At 35.7% G+C, this 22,400-nt stretch overlaps 1 protein-coding gene and 1 long non-coding RNA gene across 3 annotated transcripts in view; one reads left to right on the forward strand and one right to left on the reverse strand.

The window, feature by feature from the left end:
• Window positions 1-3,216: 3,216 nt before the first annotated feature.
• NIPSNAP3A (nipsnap homolog 3A) lies at window positions 3,217-18,882 on the reverse strand. 2 transcript variants are annotated; one of them, XM_029920689.1, is made up of 6 exons: window positions 18,693-18,882; window positions 15,787-15,997; window positions 13,936-14,094; window positions 12,275-12,424; window positions 3,635-3,721; window positions 3,217-3,537 (listed from the first exon to the last, which is right to left on the reverse strand). In XM_029920689.1, the coding sequence occupies exons 1-6, from the start codon at window positions 18,750-18,752 to the stop codon at window positions 3,461-3,463; spliced, it is 744 nt and encodes a 247-aa protein (XP_029776549.1). In that variant the 5' UTR covers window positions 18,753-18,882; the 3' UTR covers window positions 3,217-3,460. The 2 variants fall into 2 exon arrangements, with proteins under 2 accessions (XP_029776549.1, XP_029776550.1); XM_029920690.1 differs by lacking the exon at window positions 12,275-12,424.
• The window catches only part of LOC115276633, a 44,761-nt gene continuing 38,605 nt past the window's right edge, over window positions 16,245-22,400 (forward strand). The window contains exon 1 of the long non-coding RNA XR_003902033.1: window positions 16,245-16,290. This is a non-coding gene — a long non-coding RNA (uncharacterized LOC115276633). The remainder of the gene's footprint in view (window positions 16,291-22,400) is intronic.

Below are 22,400 nucleotides of genomic sequence, written 5' to 3' on the forward strand. Positions count from 1 at the left end.
TATAACTCCAGTGAACAAAAGAATTTACTGGGTATCGTCAATGATACTGCTCCCTGAACACCTTTGTGACTAGAAAGAATCATATTCTACTGTTTGTTGTTTAGCAGTTGAGAATAATTTCCTGAGAACATCTTGGCTGGCGAAGGGAATGGCCAATGCTGAGAGCAGGATGGACCAGGCCTTGTTGTTTGGATGATGGCAGTGCCTGGGCCCTATGGGGTTTGCCACACTGTGATCTATTTGAGGGACAGGTATCATTATTATCCATTTTATTTTTTATCCCAATTGTGGTCCATGAAGACACATGTGGTTTGTTTACTATAAATTTCTGGTTTACTCATGTTATTAAATAAGGCAGACTTTAAATTGGTTTAATTCAAAGTATGATTCTCATCCCCTAGTGACACTTTCCTCCCAAATCAAATTCTCAGAGCATTTTATGGACCCCAGAATAGTTTTTCAGTTTTTTACCTGGGCCCAAGAAGGACTTGGATTGAAGAAATGGTATTAAAACCACCAATTTCCTTGTTTCTCACCCATTTGTCCCTCTGAGTTTTGAAGGAACAAGTGGGACCTGAGAAGAAAAGGAAGAATCCTTGAATCCGTTCCTATTCATCTCTTGGAAAATGAGAGACTGCCTCAAAACCTAGCTATGTCACCACTTCTTTTACTTTTGTGCCTTTCTCCAAAGATCTAGTACCCACAGTTGGGGTGCCTGGGTGGCTCAGTCAGTTGGGCGTCCATCTTCGGCTCAGGTCATGATCTCACGGTCTGTGGGTTCGAACCTTGCATCGGGCTCTGTGCTGACTGCTCAGAGCCTGGAGCCTACTTCCTATTCTGTGTCTCCCTCTCTCTCTGCCCCTCCCCTGCTCCCTCTCTGCCTCTCTCTCAAAATAATATAAACATTAAAAAAAAATAGATCTAGTATCCACAGAACTGTGAGCAATGCAAATGGGACCCCAAGGTAGCCTCCATGCTAGGAAGGAGCCATGGCTAGTCTATGAGCCCTTCCTAGCCTGCTCCAGTCAGTATTCCTCACTGTTCTGTTGGAAATAAGTTTAAGAGTTCTGTGGGCTTGTATCAATGGGTTAACAAGGCTTAGGGTGGAAAGCTGCCATAGTGTAAAAGTGCCCAAGATTAGTCCTTAAGTAAAACAAGGTTTATGGTGGAAAGCTGCCTCCACAGGATGAAAATCTGAGAACAGTTAGAGGTGGAAAGCCGCTACAGAGCAAAAGGGCCCAAGGTTAGCCAGTGAAAAAGGTGCCTTTTTAGCCTTGACAAGGCAACACGCTCCAGCAATCTTAAACTTTGGAGATAACAGCTACTTGGCTGTATCACCCACAGAGAAACAGTGTCCATCTGGCCTCTGGCGCCAATATGTTACCATGCTTTAATCTCAACTTCTAATGCCACTCACCCCTCCAAACCCTTTGCATCTTACACACACAAGTTAATGTGCACTAGTTTGTTTACTTCTGCACATTCACTATGTATGTAAAACCTTGAGCTCGATAAATACAGAGACGAAACCCCTGTTCAGGGCTCTTGTCTCCTCCTGGACATTAGCCTCTCTTGTATTCAATTCTGTGTCCACTCTCTTACTGGACAAGAGAGAAATCCTGACTGAAAGTGTGTGATAGTGTTCCTTTTGACTCTCCATCTGCTTGCCTTGAGAACCAAATTCAGGCCTGAGTCACCAAGTTTAGAAAAGCATCTGTGAGACAGCCATTTTGCTCAATATCTCAGATGTTGGCCTATAATCAGGTCAATGTCCCTTCCCTTTCACACTCATGTGGTATCTGCTGCTGAGTATTGTTGTGTTTCACACTATGTTTTAATGTCAGGCTGTTGTTTTGGTTTGGTGGGTTTTCCCTGGGTGACAATAATTCTCAATCACCTCCTCTGAGTCAAAGGATTCCATTAAGCAAGTGAAGAAACACTTGAAGCTAGCCAAGGTGTTTTATTCATCCCAAGATTTTTCAGAGAGGTTGGCCCAGAGTTGCAGGTGCATGGGAGTCATTGGTAGGTCATTCAGGCCACCTAGCAGCTTATTGTTTAAGAGTTTTGCATTTAAGCTATCACTGGTATTTAGTGATCTTGCACCAGCCAAGAATGAGCTACTCAGTATATATTTAATACTTGAAAGTGTAGATCCTACATATGGAGCATGGCAGTTATTCTTTTTCTTATCTCCTACAGAGTGTCAGTATAGGTCATTAGGAATTTTATACAAGACCCTGTAGAATAGGACCATTCTTATGATCAGAATCTTAGAATTTCTTTGTAAGGAAACCCTAGTATATCTGTACTGAAGAAACACAGCTATTAGTATGCTATTTACTTGAGATAATCTAATATTTAAGTATGTTTATTACTGGCTTATTGCCTTATAGCAACACAGTAGCTCCAGATAAGAGAATAAAAATATAAAACATGACAAAAAACAACCAGAATGTATCTGTAGGCTTTTATTAGGGCAGACATTTCCATAACCATAAATAACTCATTATCACAAATAGATGTTTCAAGTATCTTTGTTAAATTGTGATTCAAGGGGCACCTGGGTGGCTCAGTCAATTGAACATCTGACTTTGGCCCAGGTCATGATCTCACAGTTCGTGGGTTTGAGCCCTGCATCAGGCTCTGTGCTGATAGCTAGCTCAGAGCCTGGAGCCTGCTTCCAATTCTGTGTGTTCTTTTCTCTCAGCCCCTCCCCTGCTCATGATCTGCCTCTCTCAATCTCTCAAAAATAAATAAATGTTAAAAAAAAATTTTAATTGTGATTCAAAATGAAGTAAAAGTTAGGAAAGTAAATTGTAAATGAAGACATTTTCAGCATATAAACCAATGAGTCTTCAAATGTTTTTAATATGAGGACCTAATAACATTATTTTCCACATATATAATTAATTATTAATGTAAAACTCAAAATGAAAAGAGATGATATAAATGATACTACACTTTTCCATAATAAACAGGCTTAATATTTTTATGAATCCCATTTGGTATTACAAAATAAATTTTACTGGACAAAACCTTTTAAAATTTCATAAAAATAGACATGAAAAGGTTAATATATATAAATAATTTAAAAATATGATCATAGGCTTGGAGATGTAACATAATCATTTCAATATAAGGAAATGCTATAAAAGGAAATGTTACTGTAAACATATAGAATAAGAAACATTCTGAAATAAAAGAAAAATCAAGATCTCTTAGGAATGACAACTATTTTTAATGTATGACAGACACTGAAATGTCAAAGGGAAATGAACAGAACTATTTCCTCAAGAGGTGATGACAATGGACAGAAGTAGCTTTAAAAAATGCAGAAGGCTTAGCAAATTAACTTACCACCTCCTTCATATAAAAATGAGAATCTCTTGGGAGAATTTAAGCACCATTAGCAGATAAAACTTAGAGCAGTTAATGTAATGCTTCATCTTTCAGTGGAAAACTATTTCAAAGGTGAAAATGACGTAGGAATCAGAAGCATATTTTGCTGAGACTCAAGGAAGTTAACACTTTCTCGAACTGGAAAAAAAACATTTTATAATGTTAGAAAGTTACAGAGTTATAAAGTGAATCAAATTTGTTGTACAAATAATTCATGCCTAGTGAAATAGCTCACCAGCTGCCACAACTCTGGGATCCTCATGAGACTGGTGTCTCCCAGCTGCACGCCTGTCTGCACTCTCATTCCACCAAAGAACATGAACTGCAGAAAAACCAATAATAGATTCTAAAGACTATGGCGTTTCTACAAGTTAGAAATACAGAAAAATTAATCAGAAACATTAAGCCTTATTCTTTAATCAAAACAGTAAATATCAAAAAGATAAAACTAAATATGTTAGTGATAAGATTTCAGAGGGATCAGAGATTTGGGAGGGAAATTTATAAATTACTTAATCAAACTGGTTTTATAGACGACGAAACAGATGGTTAGAGACAAGAAGTAAAACCACTAAAGACACAATTAGGTTTAGAACCAAGCTTTGTGACTTCCTAATCTATTTTAGTTTATTAAAAAAAGTACAATTATACAAGAATTCTGTTTATTTCTGGAAATTTGGAAGGTACAAAGAAGAAAATTAAAAATAGCATAATTTGAACCCCTAGAGAGAGCCTCTATTGCTATTTAATGCATTTCCTTTAAACAAATGAATGAAATAAAAAATGCATATTTTCCATGGCAGTCATCTTAATTTTTAATGGCCATATGAATTCCTCCTTATAGATATAACAACTTTTTATCCAAACTTCTTATTATTGACCGATTAGATTATTTCTAACATTTTAATTTTTTGACTTATGGAATGTTTTTGTGCATAATGTTTTACAAATTTTTAATAATTATAAGACATGTTAGCTCTACAGGAAAATGCAGATAAAGAGAGAAAAGAGCAATCATTTCTATATCACCTAAAAAAACCACTTTTTGCTGCATCTATTTCCAATTTTATTATATATGTATGTATTTTTATGAATATATATACATACATAAATACAAATTTATGGTTATACAAATACATAATGATGTATATGTACTTTTTTCTGGATTATATGTGTATTACATAAAGAATGTTTTTTTATTGTAAATAATACTGACATAAACATCATTAGAGTAGCTTCTATATGTGTATGTGTAATGATAACAATGCCGATGACAACTCCTACTAATATTTATTCATTGTCTATGTGCTAGACCTGGTTTTAAGCATTTTGCATGTATTAACTCATTTAGTGTTCATAATAATTTTATGTGGTAGATTACTATTGTCATCAATTTATGGATGAGGAAACCAGGGTACAATGAGGTTAAGTAACTTACCCAGGGTCACAAAGTTATATGTGATGAAGCTGGGATTCAAACCCAGGAAGTCTGGATCTGATTATTTTCTTAATATAAACTCCTAAAATTTAAATTGAGAGAACCAAAGAGTATATCTTATACATACACACTCATAAATATGAGTAATATACACTGTCCTCCAGAAATGAAGTACTGATTTATACTTAGCATACTACCATTCTCCTAGTACACTAAGAATAAATTTAAGATTAAAAAGTGTGTGTGCAACATAGTTTCATTAATTTTTTCTTATAAAAGTGATACATGTCCATTATAATAGAGACTTCAAAGACCTTTAATCTCATCATTTAAATACAACTGTATATTTTATGTCCTTTTAAATTCTCTTCTTGTATAACTAAACACACCTACATATCTGTGGATATTTCCTTAACACTGGCAAAAACAATTTAAAGAAATTAAGGCTCTTTTTGCCCAAGGCAGCCCCAACTGGCCTCTTAACATAGGAACCAAACCCTGCCCACAAAAGGTAAAGAGCCATTTGAGACAACTGGACTGAGGCACATGTGGCTCAGCCGCAAGAGTAAGGTGCATGCAACACGTATAGAAGATACCCTTGAAGGGGACATTGCACTGCAGGGCACTACAGGACTCTTCTCCGTAAGGCCACTACTTGCAAGAGCAGGAGATGTAGCTTACTTTCCTAACACACAGAAACAGACACAGAGAGCAAGGCAAAATGAAGGCACAGAAGAATATGTCCCAAATGAAAAAAACAGGACAAAATCACAGCAAGAAAGCTAAATGAAACACAGATAAGCAATATGCCTGATAGAGAATTTAAAGTAATGATCATAAATATATTCACTGGACTTGAGAAAAGAGTGCAGGATCTCAGTGAAACACTCAAAAAAGAGAGAGAAAATATAAAAAAGAACCAGTAAGAGATGAAGAACTCAATAAGTGGAATTAAAAATATACTAGAGGGAATAAATAGTAGATTAGAGGAAGCAGAAGAATGGATCAGTGATCTAGAAGACAGTAATGGAATGCAATCAAGCTGAACTGAGAAAGAAAAACGATTAACAAAAATGTGAGAATAGGTTAAGGGAACTCAGCAACACCATCAAGTTTAATACCATTCACATTATAGGGATCCCAGAAGAAGACAGATAAAAGAGATAACATTTATTTGAAGAAATAATAGCTGAAAACTTGCTAAATCTGGACAGGGAAACAAATCTAGAGTCATGAGGCACAGAGAGCCCCCAACAATATCAACTCAAGGAGGTCCACACCAAGACACACAGTAATTAAAAAGGCAAGAAAGTACTGATAAAGAGAAAAACATAAAAGGAGCAAAAGAAAAGAAAATAGTTGCATATGAGGGAAACTCCATAAGGCTACCAGCTGATTTTTCAGCAGAAACTTTGCAGGCTAGAAAGGAGTGGCAAGACATATTCAAAGTGCTGAAAAGGAAAAAAACTGAAACCAAGAATACTCTATGCAGCAAGGCTATCATTCAGAATAGAAGGAGAGATAAAGAGTTCCTCAGATAAACTAAAGTTAAAGGAGTTCATCACCACTAAACCAGTCTTAGAAGAAATATTAAAGGGGATTCTTTGAGTGGAAAAGAAAAACCATAAGCAGGAGTAAGAAAAGGAGGAAAGAAAAAATTTTCACAGGTACATAATAAAAGTAGAGAATCAAACAAAATCAGAAGTGAAAGAGGAGAAATAGCTGTCAAAACCACAGAAATATGAAGGATTAGTTAGAGAATATTATGAAAAATTAGATGCTAACAAATTGGACAATCTAGAAGAAATGGATAAATTCCTAGAAACATAACATTTCCCAAAAATGATTCCGGAAAAAACAGAAAATTTAAACACTGTACAAGCAATGTAATTGAATCACTAACCAAAAAACTCCCAAAAAACCTAAGTCCAGGACTAGATGGCTTCACAGGTGAATTCTACAAAACATTTAAAAAACAGCTAATGCCTATTCTTCTCAAAATATTTCAAAAAAATAGAAGAGGAAAGAAAGCTTCCAAATTCATTCTATGAAGCCAGCATTACCCTGACACCAAAACTAGATAAAGATGCTACAAAAAACACAAAAACAAAAACAAAAACAAACTACAGGCCAATATCTCTGATGAACATAGATGCAAAGATCTGTAACAAATATGAGCAAATTGAATCCAATAATACATAAAGAAATCATTTACCATCATCAAGTAGGATTTATTCCTGAGAATAAAGAGTAGTTCAATATTTGCAAAGCAAACAATGTGATACATCACATCAATAATAGAAAGGATAAAAACCATATGGTCATTTCAATAGATATAGAAAACGCACTTGACAAGGACAACATCCCTTCATGCTAAAAACCCTCCTCAACAAAGTAGACTTAGGCGGAACATACCTCAACATAATAGAGGCCATATATGAAAACCCCACAGCTAACATCATAATCAATGATGAAAAACAGAGAGCTTTTACACTATGGTCACAAACAAGACAAGAATGTCTACTCTCACCAATTTTTATTCAACATAGTACTGGAAGTCCTAGCCACAGCAATCAGACAAGGAACAGAAATACAAAGCATGTAAACTGGTAAAGAAGAAGCAAAACTTTCACTATTTGCAGATGACATGATACTATATATAGAAAACAATAAAGACTCCACCAAAAACTACTGGAGCTGATAAGTGAATTAAGTAAAGCTGCAGGATACAAAATCAATATACAGAAATCTATTTCATTTCTGCACATAAATAATGAAGTAGCAAAAAGAGAAATTCAGAAAAATATCCCATTTACAATTGCACCAAAAATAATAAAATACCTAGGAATAAACTTGCCAAGGAGGTGAAAGACCTGTACTGTGAAAACTATAAAACGATGATGAAAGAAGTTGAAGATTATACAAATGGAAGGATATTCCACGCTCATGGATTGGGAGAACCAACACTGTTAAAACATCCATACTACCCAAAACAATCTGCAGATTTAATGCAGCCCTACAAAAATAACAGTAGCATTTTTCACAGAACTAGAACAAACAATCCAAAAAATTGTATGGAACCACAAAAGACTGCAAATAGCCAAAGTAATCTTGAAAAAAAAAACCAAAACTGGAGGCATCATAGTCCCATATTTACTACAAATCTGTAGTAATCAAAATGGTATGCTACTGGCACAAAAAAAGATGCATAGATCCATAGATCAATGGAACAGAATACAGAGCCCAGAAATAAACCCATGATTATATGGTCAATCTTTGACAAAATAGGCAAAAGAAAAAGTCTTTTTAACAAATAGTTTTGGGAAACCTGGATAGCTACATGCAAAAGAATGAAACTGGACCACTTTCTTTCACTTTACACAAAAATAAGGTCAACATGGATTGAAGACCTAAATATGAGACTTGAAACCCTACAAGTCCTAGAGGAAAACACAGGCATTAATTTCTTTGACATTAGCCATAGCAACTTCTCCTGTCTCCTAAAAAAAGGAAAATGCAAAAATAAACTATTGGCACTACATCAAAATATAAGCTTTTAAACAGCAAAGGGAACCATTATCAATAGTAAATACAACCTACTGAATGGGAGGAAATATTGTCAAATGACATATCTGATAAAGGGTTAATATCCAAAAATCTATAAAGAACCTATACAACTCAATACCCAAAAAACAAATAGTCCAATTTAAAAATGGGTAGAAGATATGAATAGACATTTCTCCAAAGAAGACATCCAGGTGGCCAATAGACACATGAAAAGATGCTCAACATCATTCATCACCAGGGAAAAGCAAATCAAAACTACAATGAGATATTACCTCACATCTGTTAGAATGGCTAAAATCAAAAACACAAGAAACAACAAATGTTCGCAAGGATGTGGAGAGAAAGGAACCCTCATGTACCATTGGTAGGAACGCAAACTGGTGTTGTTACTGTGGCAACAGTATGAAGGTTCCTCAAAAAATTAAAAATAGAATTACCATAGGATACAGTAATTCCACTACTGGGTATTGACCTGAAGAAAATGAAAACATGAATTTGAAAAGGTTTATGCACCCCTATGTTTACTACAGCATTAATTACGTAGTCAAGATATGGAAGCTGACCAAGTGTCCATTGATAGATGAATGGATAAAGAAGGTGTGGTATGTATATATGATGGAATATTACTCAGCCATAAAAAAGAAAGAGCTTGCCATTTGCAAACATACAGATGGATCTAGAAGGTATACTGCTATGTGAAATAATCAGAAAAAAACAAAGACCACATGATTTTACTCATAGTGTAATTTAAGAAAGAAAACAAATGAACAAAGAGAAAACATGATGAAAAACAACTCTTAAATATAGAAAATAAACTGGTGGTTGCCAGAGGGAAGGTGGATAGAGGGATGGGTGAAATATGTAAAGTGGATTAAGATTACACTTATCATGATGAGTTCTGAGTAATGTACAGAATTGTTGAATCACTATAGTGTACACCTAAAGCTAATACAACATTGTATGTTACTTATACTAAAATTAAAAACATAATGTCAAAAAAAACAAGCTTTTTTATTTATATTGCTATTTTTTTTTCCTGAGGGAAGAGGAAGCAGATACAAATCCTGTAAGTATAACTCATTTTTCTCTGACCTAGGAAATATTCTATATAATGTATCTTTATTATTTAAAAACTGGCATCTTATGGGGTGCCTGAGTGGTTCAGTAGGTTAAGTGTCTGACTTCAGCTCAGGTTACAATCTCACAGTTCTTGGGTTCAAGCCCCGCACTGGGCACTGTGCTGACAGCTCAGAGCCTGAAGCCTGCTTCAGATTGTGTCCCCCTTTCTCTCTGCCCCTCCTTGCTAATGCTCTTATGCTCTGTTTCTTTCTCTCTCTCAAAAAGAAATATGTAAAAATTAAAAAAAACTGGTATCTTCTTATTGTTTCAATATGTATCTTTAGTACATTTTTAAGAGTCATCGGTGTCTACCTTTGCAGAATATTTACTTGTTTGTTTTTTGCTTTTAGATTTCATTTAAGGTGTTTTGGGAGGCACAATGTTTGAGCTTTGTATAATAAAATCATCAATTTATTCTTTTTTTCTTTCATAGTTTTTTCATTTGCTTTTTGGCTTAGAAATACTGTTTCCATACATATTATTAAATAAATTTATCTATATTTTGTTTTATTAATTGTATTAATTCACTTTTTTAATTGAAATCCATAATCTGCCTTAATGTTATTTCAGCATATTTTGAGATAGGTGTCTAGTATTTTTTCTCCTCTTCATATATTTTCCAACTTGAATATATATATATAATATATATAGTAGAAGTTGTTTCTGAGCAACAGTCAGCTCAGCTTTGGATATATTAGGTTTGAAATGTTATTTGGATGTGAAGTGGAGAAGATAAGAAGGCACCTGGTTATTACAAGTCTTTCAAATATTTGTTAGCTATTCTTAGTCATTTATCCTTTCTGATAAACATTATCCATTCTGATAAACAAACACTTTTCAGTTTGCCACAAGAAAACTCTCTGAAATTCTGATTGGAACGTCTTTTGACTTTAAACATTAAATACCCCAAATAAAGTTTTTATTAAATAAATTAATAAGCCATATACATATATATACATATATATATAATATATATCTAAATAGTGGAAATGGATTTTTTTTCCTTTGGGCTTTTCCATGCTTTTAATATTTATAGTAACTATATAGTACTTTTTCACCCAGAAATAATCTCTCTACCCTAAGTAATGTTATTTTTAAAAAATCACAAAAAGCACAAACTTCCAGTTATAAGATAAATAAGTTTTAGGGATGTAATATATAACATGATGATTATAGTTAACAATTCTGTATTATATATTTGAAAGCTGATAAGAGAGTATATCTTAAAAGTTGTCATCAGAAGGAAAAACAGTTTGTAACTGTGAGGTGATGGATGCTAACTAAACTTACTGTAGTGACCACTGAACAATATATACAGATTTTAGATCATTATGTTGCATACCTTAAGTTTATACCATGTTACATGTCAATTATATCTCAATAAAACTGGGACAAAAGGGAAAAAATCATTACAAGTATATTCAGAGGAAAATAACATGATGAAAGGAATAGGTGACTTTTTCAGGTTCCTTCCAATTTTTATTTATTTTTTTATTTATTTTTTTTATGGTGGAAAAAGCCACACTTTATTAGGATAGTCAGGGTCTTATATACCATGGGGGATTATATCGTTTCTTTAATGGTTACATAGTTCAAGGTCCTTGAAGTAAAGACATGCTCCAGAAACGGTCATTCTTATCAGGACAGTAGTAAGTAACAGGATTAAGTCATTACAAAAGAGGAATCCCCTAATAATAGTCTGGTTTTAAGCATAAGATAAGCCTGAAGAATTCTAGGAGGAGATATACATTCCTTAAGGCCCTTCATCAGTTATTCAAGGGTAAGATGTCATCCTTTTATAAGCAAATCTTTTGGCAGAGGATTACATTCACTCCCAACAGCAGACAAAGAGCCAGAAAATAAAGGGAAGGTCACTGACTGACCCAAGTTGATTCAAAGCCTAAAAGTATATGCCTCTTTGTAAAGCAATGAGAAAATCATAGGATGAATAGAAGCCATATGTGCGGCCCAGGAGGCCAAATATTGTTTGAGGGCTTTTTTTTGCCTACTGGGCCCCAACATTTCCCTCTTTTTTACTTAAAAGAATTAAGATCAACAATTATATAGTCATGGACATGCCAATTGTAACCATCATAGAACGAAAACTGAAATTTCTGATGAGATTTACAAAATCAACCAATTACAGGGCGAGCCTAGGGTCCTGTTCGGCGACTATCGGGTTAACTTTAACATTAGATAACAGGGTTAGACTATCCTGTATCATTCCTGAGCTATTGGCATAGAAGTAACATTGTTTCCCTAAAGCCTGGGATAGCCCTACTTGGTCTAAGGGGAATTTCTTACCCTGTAAAGGGCATGGGGAGGAGAGTTTACCCAATTTCTGCCAGTCTCCATGGTTAATTTGGTAAGGGTCTTTTTTAGGGTTTTTAATATCTGGCGCTGTATGGTTTACAAAAGCAGGAATGACAGCCAATTTGTTCAGGATCCTTGGGCGCATAAGTACAACATGCCTCCATGGTTCTTTCTCCTTCCAATTTTTAAAATTTTATCATTTTAATGTATCAGGAAAAAGAGCAGTTCAGTATTTGAAAAAAAACTTTATAAGGTGAATAACATTCCAAATAAATGTAAAACAGATTTGCTTAACCCTTAAATTTACAAAAAGCTAAAATCTGGGCAATAAAAAATAAAATTTACTCTATAATGAGAACAGAGACAAACTGACGAAGGGAACTTAATGCGGATCACCGATATATTTTGCAATTTCATGGAAGAAATGGACAACTGTACCTCTGTTGAGTGCTCCATATTCTGCATGGAACACTCCAACTAGTTTTGTGTAGCCTCGATTGACATGAGTATGAACCGCCCTTTTAAATGGGTCACCCCACAGAGCTGGCCCACCAGGTTTCATCTGAAAAGTAGCTAGTTCATAGACTCCTAGAATAAGGAGAAAAAGAATTATTTTATAGAACATATTCAAGCAGTTTCTAATCATTTTTAGTTTGGTTCCAGTGCAAGGCTAACTACATATATAGATTTTGAGGATCATACCCATATACATATTTATACAGACATATTTATTAATACTTTGCATTGTTTTTCTTTGCTTTTATGTTTAGACAGTCTTGGTACTACTTTAATGGTCAGTCATTTAACTTATCAAATAGAACAATGAAAAAACATATGGACTCTGTAGGTAAGGTATTATCTAAGCTATTTTTAATCTATAATATATGTCAATAAAAGTTAGTGAGAATTTACAATGGAATAGGATATTTTTAGTTGCCTAACTCTATACTTTTATAAAAGAAATGAATAAGGAAGTATTTCCTGTCTTTTATAGTTCCATTTTTCTTTCCAATTTTCACTACTTTTCTCTTTATACAATTTCCCCTTATAGGATTCTATTTCTAACAGGAGCAGAAAGCAAATAATAAGCCTAAAGTGATTGTTTTAGAATTCTGAGGGGAAAAAATAATTCTAAAGGAGATGGTTTTATTATTCCCAAATATCCAGGTAAATACTTGAAAAGCATTTTAACTTCTGGATGGAAATAAAGGCTGGGTGAAGAGAAGGAAACCAGGGAACAAATAGATTTGAGAAGTAAAAGAAAAACATGCAAAAGTTGTCAAAGAATCATGACAACAGGAAAAGAACCAAGATCTGATACTTTGTGAGAAGCCAACCAGTTCATTCAGTTAGTGCTGAAAGCTGAAGGGGAGCTAAGAGGATAAGTTTCTAAATACGATTTTTCAAATCTTTTGAAATCTAAAATGCACTGCAAAGTTAGGAATAATGGGGGAAATAAAATAACATTTAAATTAGTTTGTGCTTTTGCTAATCTGACCTTTTTTAAAACTGGATTGAGGTAATAATTTCTTTAAGTCAGCAAGAAGTGAAATCAGCAAGAAGACAAATCTTTAGGAATTATTTTCAAACTGAGAAATAAGAAAGAGGAAGATATAAAAGTTAGACTACAGTAATGCAGCTTGGCAATTTAAGTTAATTCATTCCCCTAGTCCATTGTATAAACAAACATGTACTTAAGATTAGTTGTAATCCATGGAAAATGCTTTTATATTTAAAAAGTTATATTATTTTAAGATTATGACATAGTATCACATATTATCCCTCACCTACCCACAGATGTCTTCCCTGATCCCTAGGCCCAACTTCTCAACCTTTACTGACCATGTCAACTTTTTGTATAACACAGCTAAGCTTTAAGAATCAATAATATACCAATATGGAAAAATACTTCATTATTTAATGCTCATTTTTTAAATAAAGAGCACCAATTTATTTTTATCTGAACAATCAACATATGCTCCTGAATTAAACAAAGGATTAACTTCATTTCTTTTCCAGTAGGACTTGAGTTTTTAAAGTTTAAAATCTTTAATATTTTCTCTATCAGAATTCAAAGTGACTAAAAGGGGAGGACTGACCTTCTTTTGGAGGCTTTTCTAATTTGCACCATGGTACTAGATAAGTAATCTCACTCTCTTGTTTATCAATAAGAGCCAAATTTGGAATAAGGTATTGTTCTTGCCATTCTTTATCTTTGGCCAATGCTTTCCGAACTTCAGTTCGATGACCAAAATTATCTATGGGGAAAAAAGGAGAAAAGAAAACAAAAATTACTGATTTAAATCACCTGTACTTTTTCTGAGTTTCATTCAGTTCACCAATTGTTCATTGAAGCTACATAAGGATATTGTATTATATGCCTTGAGATGCATATAGATATGACATCTGTCCCCAAGGTGCTCATGGTCTAGAAGGGGAGTAGAAATGTAAACAACTAATAATAATGCCATACAGTGGGCTTAACCCTTTACTGTTTAGTAGGCAGTTGTGTGACTTAGGTTATTAAATCTTTCTGTGCCTGGTTTTTACATTGTAAAAAATCCTCTAGAGTTAAGAGTAAATAAATTAGTACATAAAAAGACCTTACGACAGTGTTTGGCACCTAGTCATAACTCAATATACATTAACTATTCTTATTAATTTAATTGAGGCATTTAAATTATAGTGGCAGATTCGAAAGTGTATTTCTGGTCGTGGAGGTGGTGGTGGGTGATCAGGTCAAGATACATCTTGAATTAAATTTAACATAAATTAAATTAAGATGTACTTTGACAACTGCTGCTTTGAACCAACAGCTTCCAAAGAAATAGTATTGATTTTCTCTCATCCGTTCTTTTTACTCAGTGCCATTATGTGGGCCAATACTACATTTAACCAAAAAAGCCTCATAAGACTAATGGTAAAATAGTTTTCTATGCTGTGGATAAGGAATAACATCTACCTTAGACATTATGTAAGTATTATCAGGATCTTACTAATTGTTTGTTTGTTTGTTTTTAATAGGACACAATTCAACTGGCTGTGCATTAAAGCATAAATTATTTTTAATGGGGTTTGTTCTACAATTGGGAAATCCCTAAACTATGGCTGTGTTAAGTATAGAATAAACACTTTCATATTATTTTATGACTATTAATTTTGGACACTAGTAACCAAATACTAAATGAAAGTACTAAAAATTTTTGGATATCATGATGTACTAGGACTTCAGAAAGATTACACAATGGAGTAACAAACATTCTGGGGATTCCAGTAACCATACTCCTTCCTCTACTAGACCAGGGGGAGATCAGCTTCAATATGGGAAGAGTTCTCTCTAGTTCCTTTTCCTTTACCTCCATAGATGAGTATAATGACAGTAAATGTCTTGAAACTTTGGGGTGCAGAAAAGAAACAAAAGTGGTCTGAAACACAGCAGATTTATTCTATTTTACAGAAGGGTGAGGGCTTCAAAGTTTCCTATTCTATTTTCCTAAAGCCCCTAGACATTTAAATGATTTCTGTTAAAACACTGATATCCATAATTTCAATAATAATAATAATAAAAACAATTCTACTTTCCTTATATGATCTTAACTGCTTGGGTTCTCGCATTCATTGCTTTAAATTTTTCATAAACCATCTTTACAATAAGCTATTCTTAACTTTTCTTAACAATTAGAGTGTGCCTCACAATTTAATGACTTGAAATCTGAGATGTCATTTTCTCAACATTACATTCCATATGCTAATAAAAGTTTCCAGCAATAGGCTATTAGAGGTATACCAGTGGGAAGTGCAGTCACTGACTTTATATTTGGTATTGCTATTTATAAGTTTTATTTCACTTGTATGTATTTATGGTAATACATATCTAAGAACTAAGTTTCAGGTAACATCTAACAGAATGAAAATCTGTACTGTAGAATACTTAAGCTGATGACTCATACCATACTTCCAAATATGAAACACTTTATTCATTGTGCCTCCAAATTCTACACTCCAGTATCCAACCAATTCAGAGTGAGCTGTCCGAAGATGAATGTTTTTCTTAGTATTTTCCAGGAACTCATTCATCTTTGAGGGCTTAAGATAATAGGTACGAAATTCATAGAATGTTCCATCATATTGTCTGGGGCCTGTAGCAAGAGATGAGCAAACCTGAAGAAAAATAAGGCAAATTTAAATATGTTGGGAAGGTAGGGTTTATAACATTGTGTTACAACCAAATCTAAGTCTGGAAACAAGGGACACTGGGTAGATACAATCTGTATTTCTCTTGTCCTCTCTCTGTAGACATTTGTTTAGAGAAATATCAGTAAAGAAAACTACTTTTAAGTATTCCAAATATATAGCTACTATTTCCTCTATCTCTAGGTGCTTTTCCATGAGAAGTTTCTCCTAAGAAGCCACTGGGGCAATTTCTTTACCCCGAAACTACAACTAGGATCCTGGTAAGTTTTGCAAATAGTTTATTATCCTTTATTTAGCAAACATTTTATTTTTAGTCAATAGTATATGTATGTGTTAGAGTTAAGCATTTAAAACAATTTTATAAAATATACAGGTATTCTGGCTGGCACAATGGAAATGTGTTTACTAGCAGAAAATTCATTTTTTTTTTTAGGCTCTTAAAACAATGGAAATTGCTGGTCAGGTCAAAGGTATTTCCTAAATCCAATGATGTAGACCACTGGTCAAAAAATAGGACGGGAATTTAATGTATTAGGAAACTATGACCTATTCAATTGTATTGTAATATAGTGATAGAATGTGTAAATGCTAGAAAAGGAAATAAATTCACAATTATCTGAGTCACTATGTTTTTAATTACAGATGCAATCTGAAGGTTATTTAACCCAACTAGTTATACTATGTTGATGGAAATACTTTTTAAGAACCATTAGTTCCTTTTGTAATAGTCATACACTTACTATGCAAATTTCTGAATTGGTTGTCTGAGTGAACCAAACTTTCAGTGGGAAATGCTTTGCCAGAAATGATCCCTGTGTATAGATATGTATTTATATGTATACACACACACATACAAATTTATGTATATCAACACAGACACACTCATATGGAATTTCAGTTTACAAATCCATCTTACCTAAGTTTGGTTAGCATGTGCATATTTCCTGAAGCTGATTACACCACAATAATCTATCACAACAGTTTTGATACCTACAAAGCTATGGATGAATTTTGGGCTTATGCTGACCAACTTGTACAACAATCAAAAGCAGTAGGATTCTTGCTCTGATATGTCAATATATTTACAAAGCACAACAGTGTATTTTGCTTGTATATTGTGTATAAGGCTGAATTGAGCTCATCTCATTCATGCCATTCATGTCTATGATGCGTTATATTCTTATTGCCTGACTAGTTTGCCATCAAAAACAATTACAGCTGTCCCTGCCTTTAGCTGGCATTCTTTTTTTGTGTGCCATTTTACCACTCTAATAACAAAATGCTATGCAAATGAAAACTGCCTAATATTTATCGCTTAAACATAGAAATAAAATATAAACATATCAAAATGGGCCAATGGGGTACTTGTGACAATGGTTTTTAAGATGTTTTTCAGGAAATTTGTATTCAGAGAAAAAAAATACATGATCACAGGCACACATTTTTATTGTCTTTTGCAAAAGAGTACAATAGGAAAGCTCAGGGAGAAGTTAATAGCAGTGAAGGAATGAGAGGGGTGTGTTTAGGAAGGAGTGAGGTGATTTTTGTTGAGGGACACCAGTATAGCCAGAACACAAGGCCACTATGCTATGGTAGGAAACATGAGTGCTCTAGGCTCCCTTATCTCCAGATAAAGGCTGATTTTACGCAGCACTGACTTCCAATTCACTTAAAACAACTGGTTGACACCTAAAAAGAAAATCACAGTCCAGAGTAAAGTTCTAATGAACAACTGTTGGCCCTTCCCCAAAAGAGTGAGAATTACAAGGTTAAAGACTATTGCTAATCTTAAGTGAATGGGCCATTATTGATTCTTCTTCACTATTCACCAGGATGTCAGTCTTTAGGTTAATCCTCTTCCCATCCTACCCTTTTGGAAAGGAGTAGAAGTTTAAATATCTGTAGATTGACAGAACAGGCCGGTTCCCGACAGTTAAGGCTGAATCACAAAAATCTATTGTGCACGTTTCTCATCCAAGGTAAAATGAGGTTAAGACTTTGTTCTGAGGTTCCTGGCCCTGCCTGCTTTGGACACCACCATGACACCATGGGCAGCTGGGCTGGATGCTCCATCACCCATACCCTGGGCACCCTCTTCAAGTTCGCGGCAAAACGCTCGTTAAGTTGCGTACATTTCGAGGAGGCCGGTTCTAACACCGGTGGCCGGTTGACCTATTTCTCTTCTACCTTCGGCCTGGAGTGGGCGGTGGCTTGTCAAACGACAAATAAATAGGAAAGGCTCGATCAGTAAGCACCGGGCACGGGCCCCAACGTGGCCTGGGAGGCACAAACGCTGCTGCCAGAGCTTCGCGAGCGTCCGCAAGGACGTCTGGCACTTAGCCAGAAAAACCCCGTTCGGGATTGCTCGCGAGTTGTCCTGGAGACGACACCAGCCAGCAGACTTTCCGTGAGCCGCGCCCCCGACCTCTCGCGCGGCCTGGGATACCCCGCCTCCGGGGTCTAGAACTGACCGACACCAGAACTTCCGCGGCGGAGCCGCATTCCCAATCTGCATACGAAAACCCGCTGGCCGCATGCGCGGCACTAGCAAGTCTGGGCACGGGAGGCAGGAAACGCATGCGCGGTTCCGCAAGCTTTTTGTTGACGTCCCTCCCCTCCCCTCCCCCAAGGCACCGCTTGGGCACGTCTCCACTGCCAGTACCTGAGGCGCAAGCTTTCGCGCAGCTAGAGCTCTAGTCAAACCGCTTCGGAGGACGAGCATGGCGCGCCTGCGAGTGCTGGGAAGGACAGCCAGCTGGTATTCTTTTCTTCGATTCCTCCCGTTAGGTCTAACCCGTCTGGAAAAGAGCAGCGACTGGACTACTGGCGGACGCTGGCTGGGGCGGGACTCGGCGGCGGAGGCTCCGCCTCTGGTGCCGGGGGCGGCACCGCCCCGTTGGCTGGTGTCGTCCGCTGACCCTGCCCCCGTCGCGTTCGGGTCCGGCCCTCTCCGGCCCCCTGTTTCCTCAGAACATTCTCACCCAGACGTCCGAGGGGCTTTAGAATTGGCTGAACGCGGAGAGAGCATTTCTGTCCCACCTTTCTGAGCCCCTCAGCTCTTCTCCACGCGCAGCTGCGCACAGTTCTTAAAAGTTCGTGCGCAGAATGCGAGCGTGTTTGTCCTGTGAGAAGGGGTGTGATGGTACGTGTATAATGCTGTGCATTAAAATCGTGGAGGATTTTGTCCTGGTTCATTTTTAGTCAGGTGACTTAAGACCAGGGAGGCTTCACTTTTCTTCATTAAATGCATTGTCTTTCTCAAATCGCCACCCCAGAATGACCGTATAAGGCTCCTAATAATGATTTGAAATTGTATTCCCCAGAAGCTCAGAAGAACGAGGGCACCGACGTGAAAAAGTCAAACACTATTTAAAACTAGATAGTTCTGTAAGCCTTAAAACCAAAACAGCTGACCTCAGATCTAGTTGAGTCAGTAGTCCCTGGCTCTGGTTTTGGTCACCAAAATAATACCAGCATTTCAAGCTGTTTTTTCTAATGCCCGTTTCTATATTTTGAAATAATAGGCATATTCAGGTATCTCTCGATTTTTTCAGTTATAAAAAATATCTATTGACTTTCATGCAGGAAAAGGTTTTAAGTCTCTTATGTACCACTCCATCAAAATAATGTTCTTTTCAGCATCTAATAATGCTTACATTAAAAACAGTCCATAGATTACATTAGTTTACATTACTTACATTATGTTAATGTTAGCATTCTTGTTAATTACACTACTGCAAACGTTAATGTCACTGCTTAAATTATTAGGTCTAGGGAATTAATTGTGCCTTGTGCAATGACTTTTCAATTATCTATTCAGAGGACAGTAGGCTTTTAAAAATTATAATTTCAGAGGGCATGAGCCAGTTTTTCTGGATGATGGACATCCATTTTTAACTAATGTAGACAAAAAAGTCCATCATCTGGAGTGGATCTTTAATATTTAAATTGATTTTCTTAGACTTAATCCCCCCTAGAATTAACAGTTCATTCACTCATTCAACCTATATTTATTACATTTCTTTTATGTTTAAGAACATTTCCAGAAACTGATGTCTAGAGTTGTACAAAAGATTTGAGTTATTATCCTTTAGAACTTAAAGGTCACAGGAAGCAAGCAAATGAAGAGAAAATATATCAGAGATGAATAAATACTATGAGGAAGAACAATGTAAGGTATGAAGAACAGAAAGTGATGGAGGGAAGTAGCAGAGATTGTTAGTCATTTATCATCATCCACCCTTTTTATGGCCCACTTTTTAAAAAAAAATTAGCAGTGGAAACCGCACACAGCTTGGTGCAGTCATGAGACTAAGTCCTGGTTAGTGGGATGTGGTAGAGCACATTTATGCCCTCTTGTAGGAGATCTTAAAGTAGTGTAGGAAGGGTGGTTCCCACTTTTCTCTCTGAAATGTGGGCAGGGGGATAAGCTTTGAGCTAGAAGCCACTGCTGGAGATGGAACAAGAGAGCAGCAGCCTCGGTTCTGACACGTGGAACACGGTGCTAGGGACCCTGAACCACCTCTCTCTGGACTTCCTTTACAAGAGAAATCATCTAGTTTAAGCTCCTGTTCTATGGCTTAAACCTATAACGGTCATTTGTAGGAGGGTGACTATTTTACTTTCTCATTTGTTTCTGTTGTTTTCCTGATACCTATCACTAATCACCAAATTCTTTGCCAAAAGTATACATTTTTTTCTTAATGTGATTAAACCTGTTAGTCAGCTTGTCAGTTTCATCTAATAGAGTATCTCTGGGAGTTCTTTGTTCTCCTGCTCCAGTGTGGACTAATTGTTCACTGAGATGACATGGTTGTACTTCTGGGATCCGCTTCCACAGATAATATGGGGAATATCATTTGCCTTGTGTTGGACTTCCTGTTTCCAGGATCTTTTTTTTTTTCTCCTAATTTTAGGAGAGGGTACATGGGAATTAAAGTTTTGAGAACTTCACCTCTAAAAATGTCTTTTTAAAAAAATCACTCCACTTAATTTATAGTTTGGATATAAAGTTCTATATTAAAGGTAATTTTTCCTCATATTTTTAAAGGTAATGCTTTCTTGCATTATACTTTCTAGTAAGAAATTGTATGTCACTCTGATTCCTGATTTTTTGGTATGTGACTTTTTTCTCCATGGAAGGTTTTATGTTTTTCTCATTTTCCCTGATATTCTGAAATTTCACAGTAGTGTGCCTTGGAATAGGTTTTTTTCATTCATTAGTTCAGTAGACTCTCTCAATTGGAAAATGCTTAAATTATGAAAAATTTATTGTTTCATAACCTAGGTCTATCAGTATGTATTTGGATTGAGACAAAAAAACTTAAAGCTATATGAGTATGGATAGGTCTTGTCAAGTAATGGGCTTTACTGGGAGTACCTGGGTGGCTTAGTCCATTAGCTCTTGGCTTTGGGTCAGGTCATGTTCTCATGGGTTCATTGGTTTGAGCCCCACATCAGGCTCTGTGCTGACAGCGTGGAGCCTGCTGGGGATTCTTTCCCCCCACTCTCTGCCTCTCTCCCACTTGTGCTTGCTTTCTTTCTCAAAATAAGTTAAAATAAACTTGAGAAAAAATTTTTTTTTAAGTAATGGGCTTTACTGTAATGCGATCTGACTGGACCTTGAGTTGACTCCCTCACCTCAACTCTTATCTGCAAGTTATTTCTCCTGTCTAGTGAGTTTCCTCTGCAAAAAAACTTTCAGTGTCTCATATGTGAGGTATCATCTTTGTTGCCAGGTTCCTGAAGCTAAGGAGGGGAGGAGGCCAGAGATGCATATTTGGTAGTATTTTTCAAGAGTATATTAAATAGTGTAGGCTAATTTGCTTTTATAAATTGACACCAAAAGTATATTATGACCCAAACACTATAGAATATATTTTTTATAAGAATCCCAAGTGAGTTCTCCTGGTAGGCAGGCAGCTCTTGTATATATGGTAAATTAAGGACACAGTTCTTCCACTTTGTGGCTTTGCCGTCCCCTAGAGCCTCATTATGAATTGCTCTTAGCCAACAGAAAGATAGAACTTCCAAGAAGAATTTTGGAAAGGAAAATGCTTACACAATAGGAGTAAAATTCACAGATACAACTTAGAGATAGATAAACCTTACTAAATGATATTAGGTACCTAAAAAAGTCTCCTATTCAGTTTCTCACAGGTTTTAATTATTCTCAAAATGCTATAAGTTAAGCTTTATCTCAATTTATAAATGAGAAAGGTCGGACTCTGAGAGATTAAATAATTTCACCAGGTTCACTGCTGCTAAGTGGCCCAGCCAAATTATAAAACAAATTTAGTCTACCATTTTTTTATTTTTATTTTTTCTTTCTCAATATATGTTTAATTTTCTTTCATCATGGTAAGTGTAA

The sequence above is a fragment of the Suricata suricatta genome, chromosome 13 (assembly GCF_006229205.1).
Source record: "Suricata suricatta isolate VVHF042 chromosome 13, meerkat_22Aug2017_6uvM2_HiC, whole genome shotgun sequence".
NCBI classification, from domain to species: domain Eukaryota; kingdom Metazoa; phylum Chordata; class Mammalia; order Carnivora; family Herpestidae; genus Suricata; species Suricata suricatta.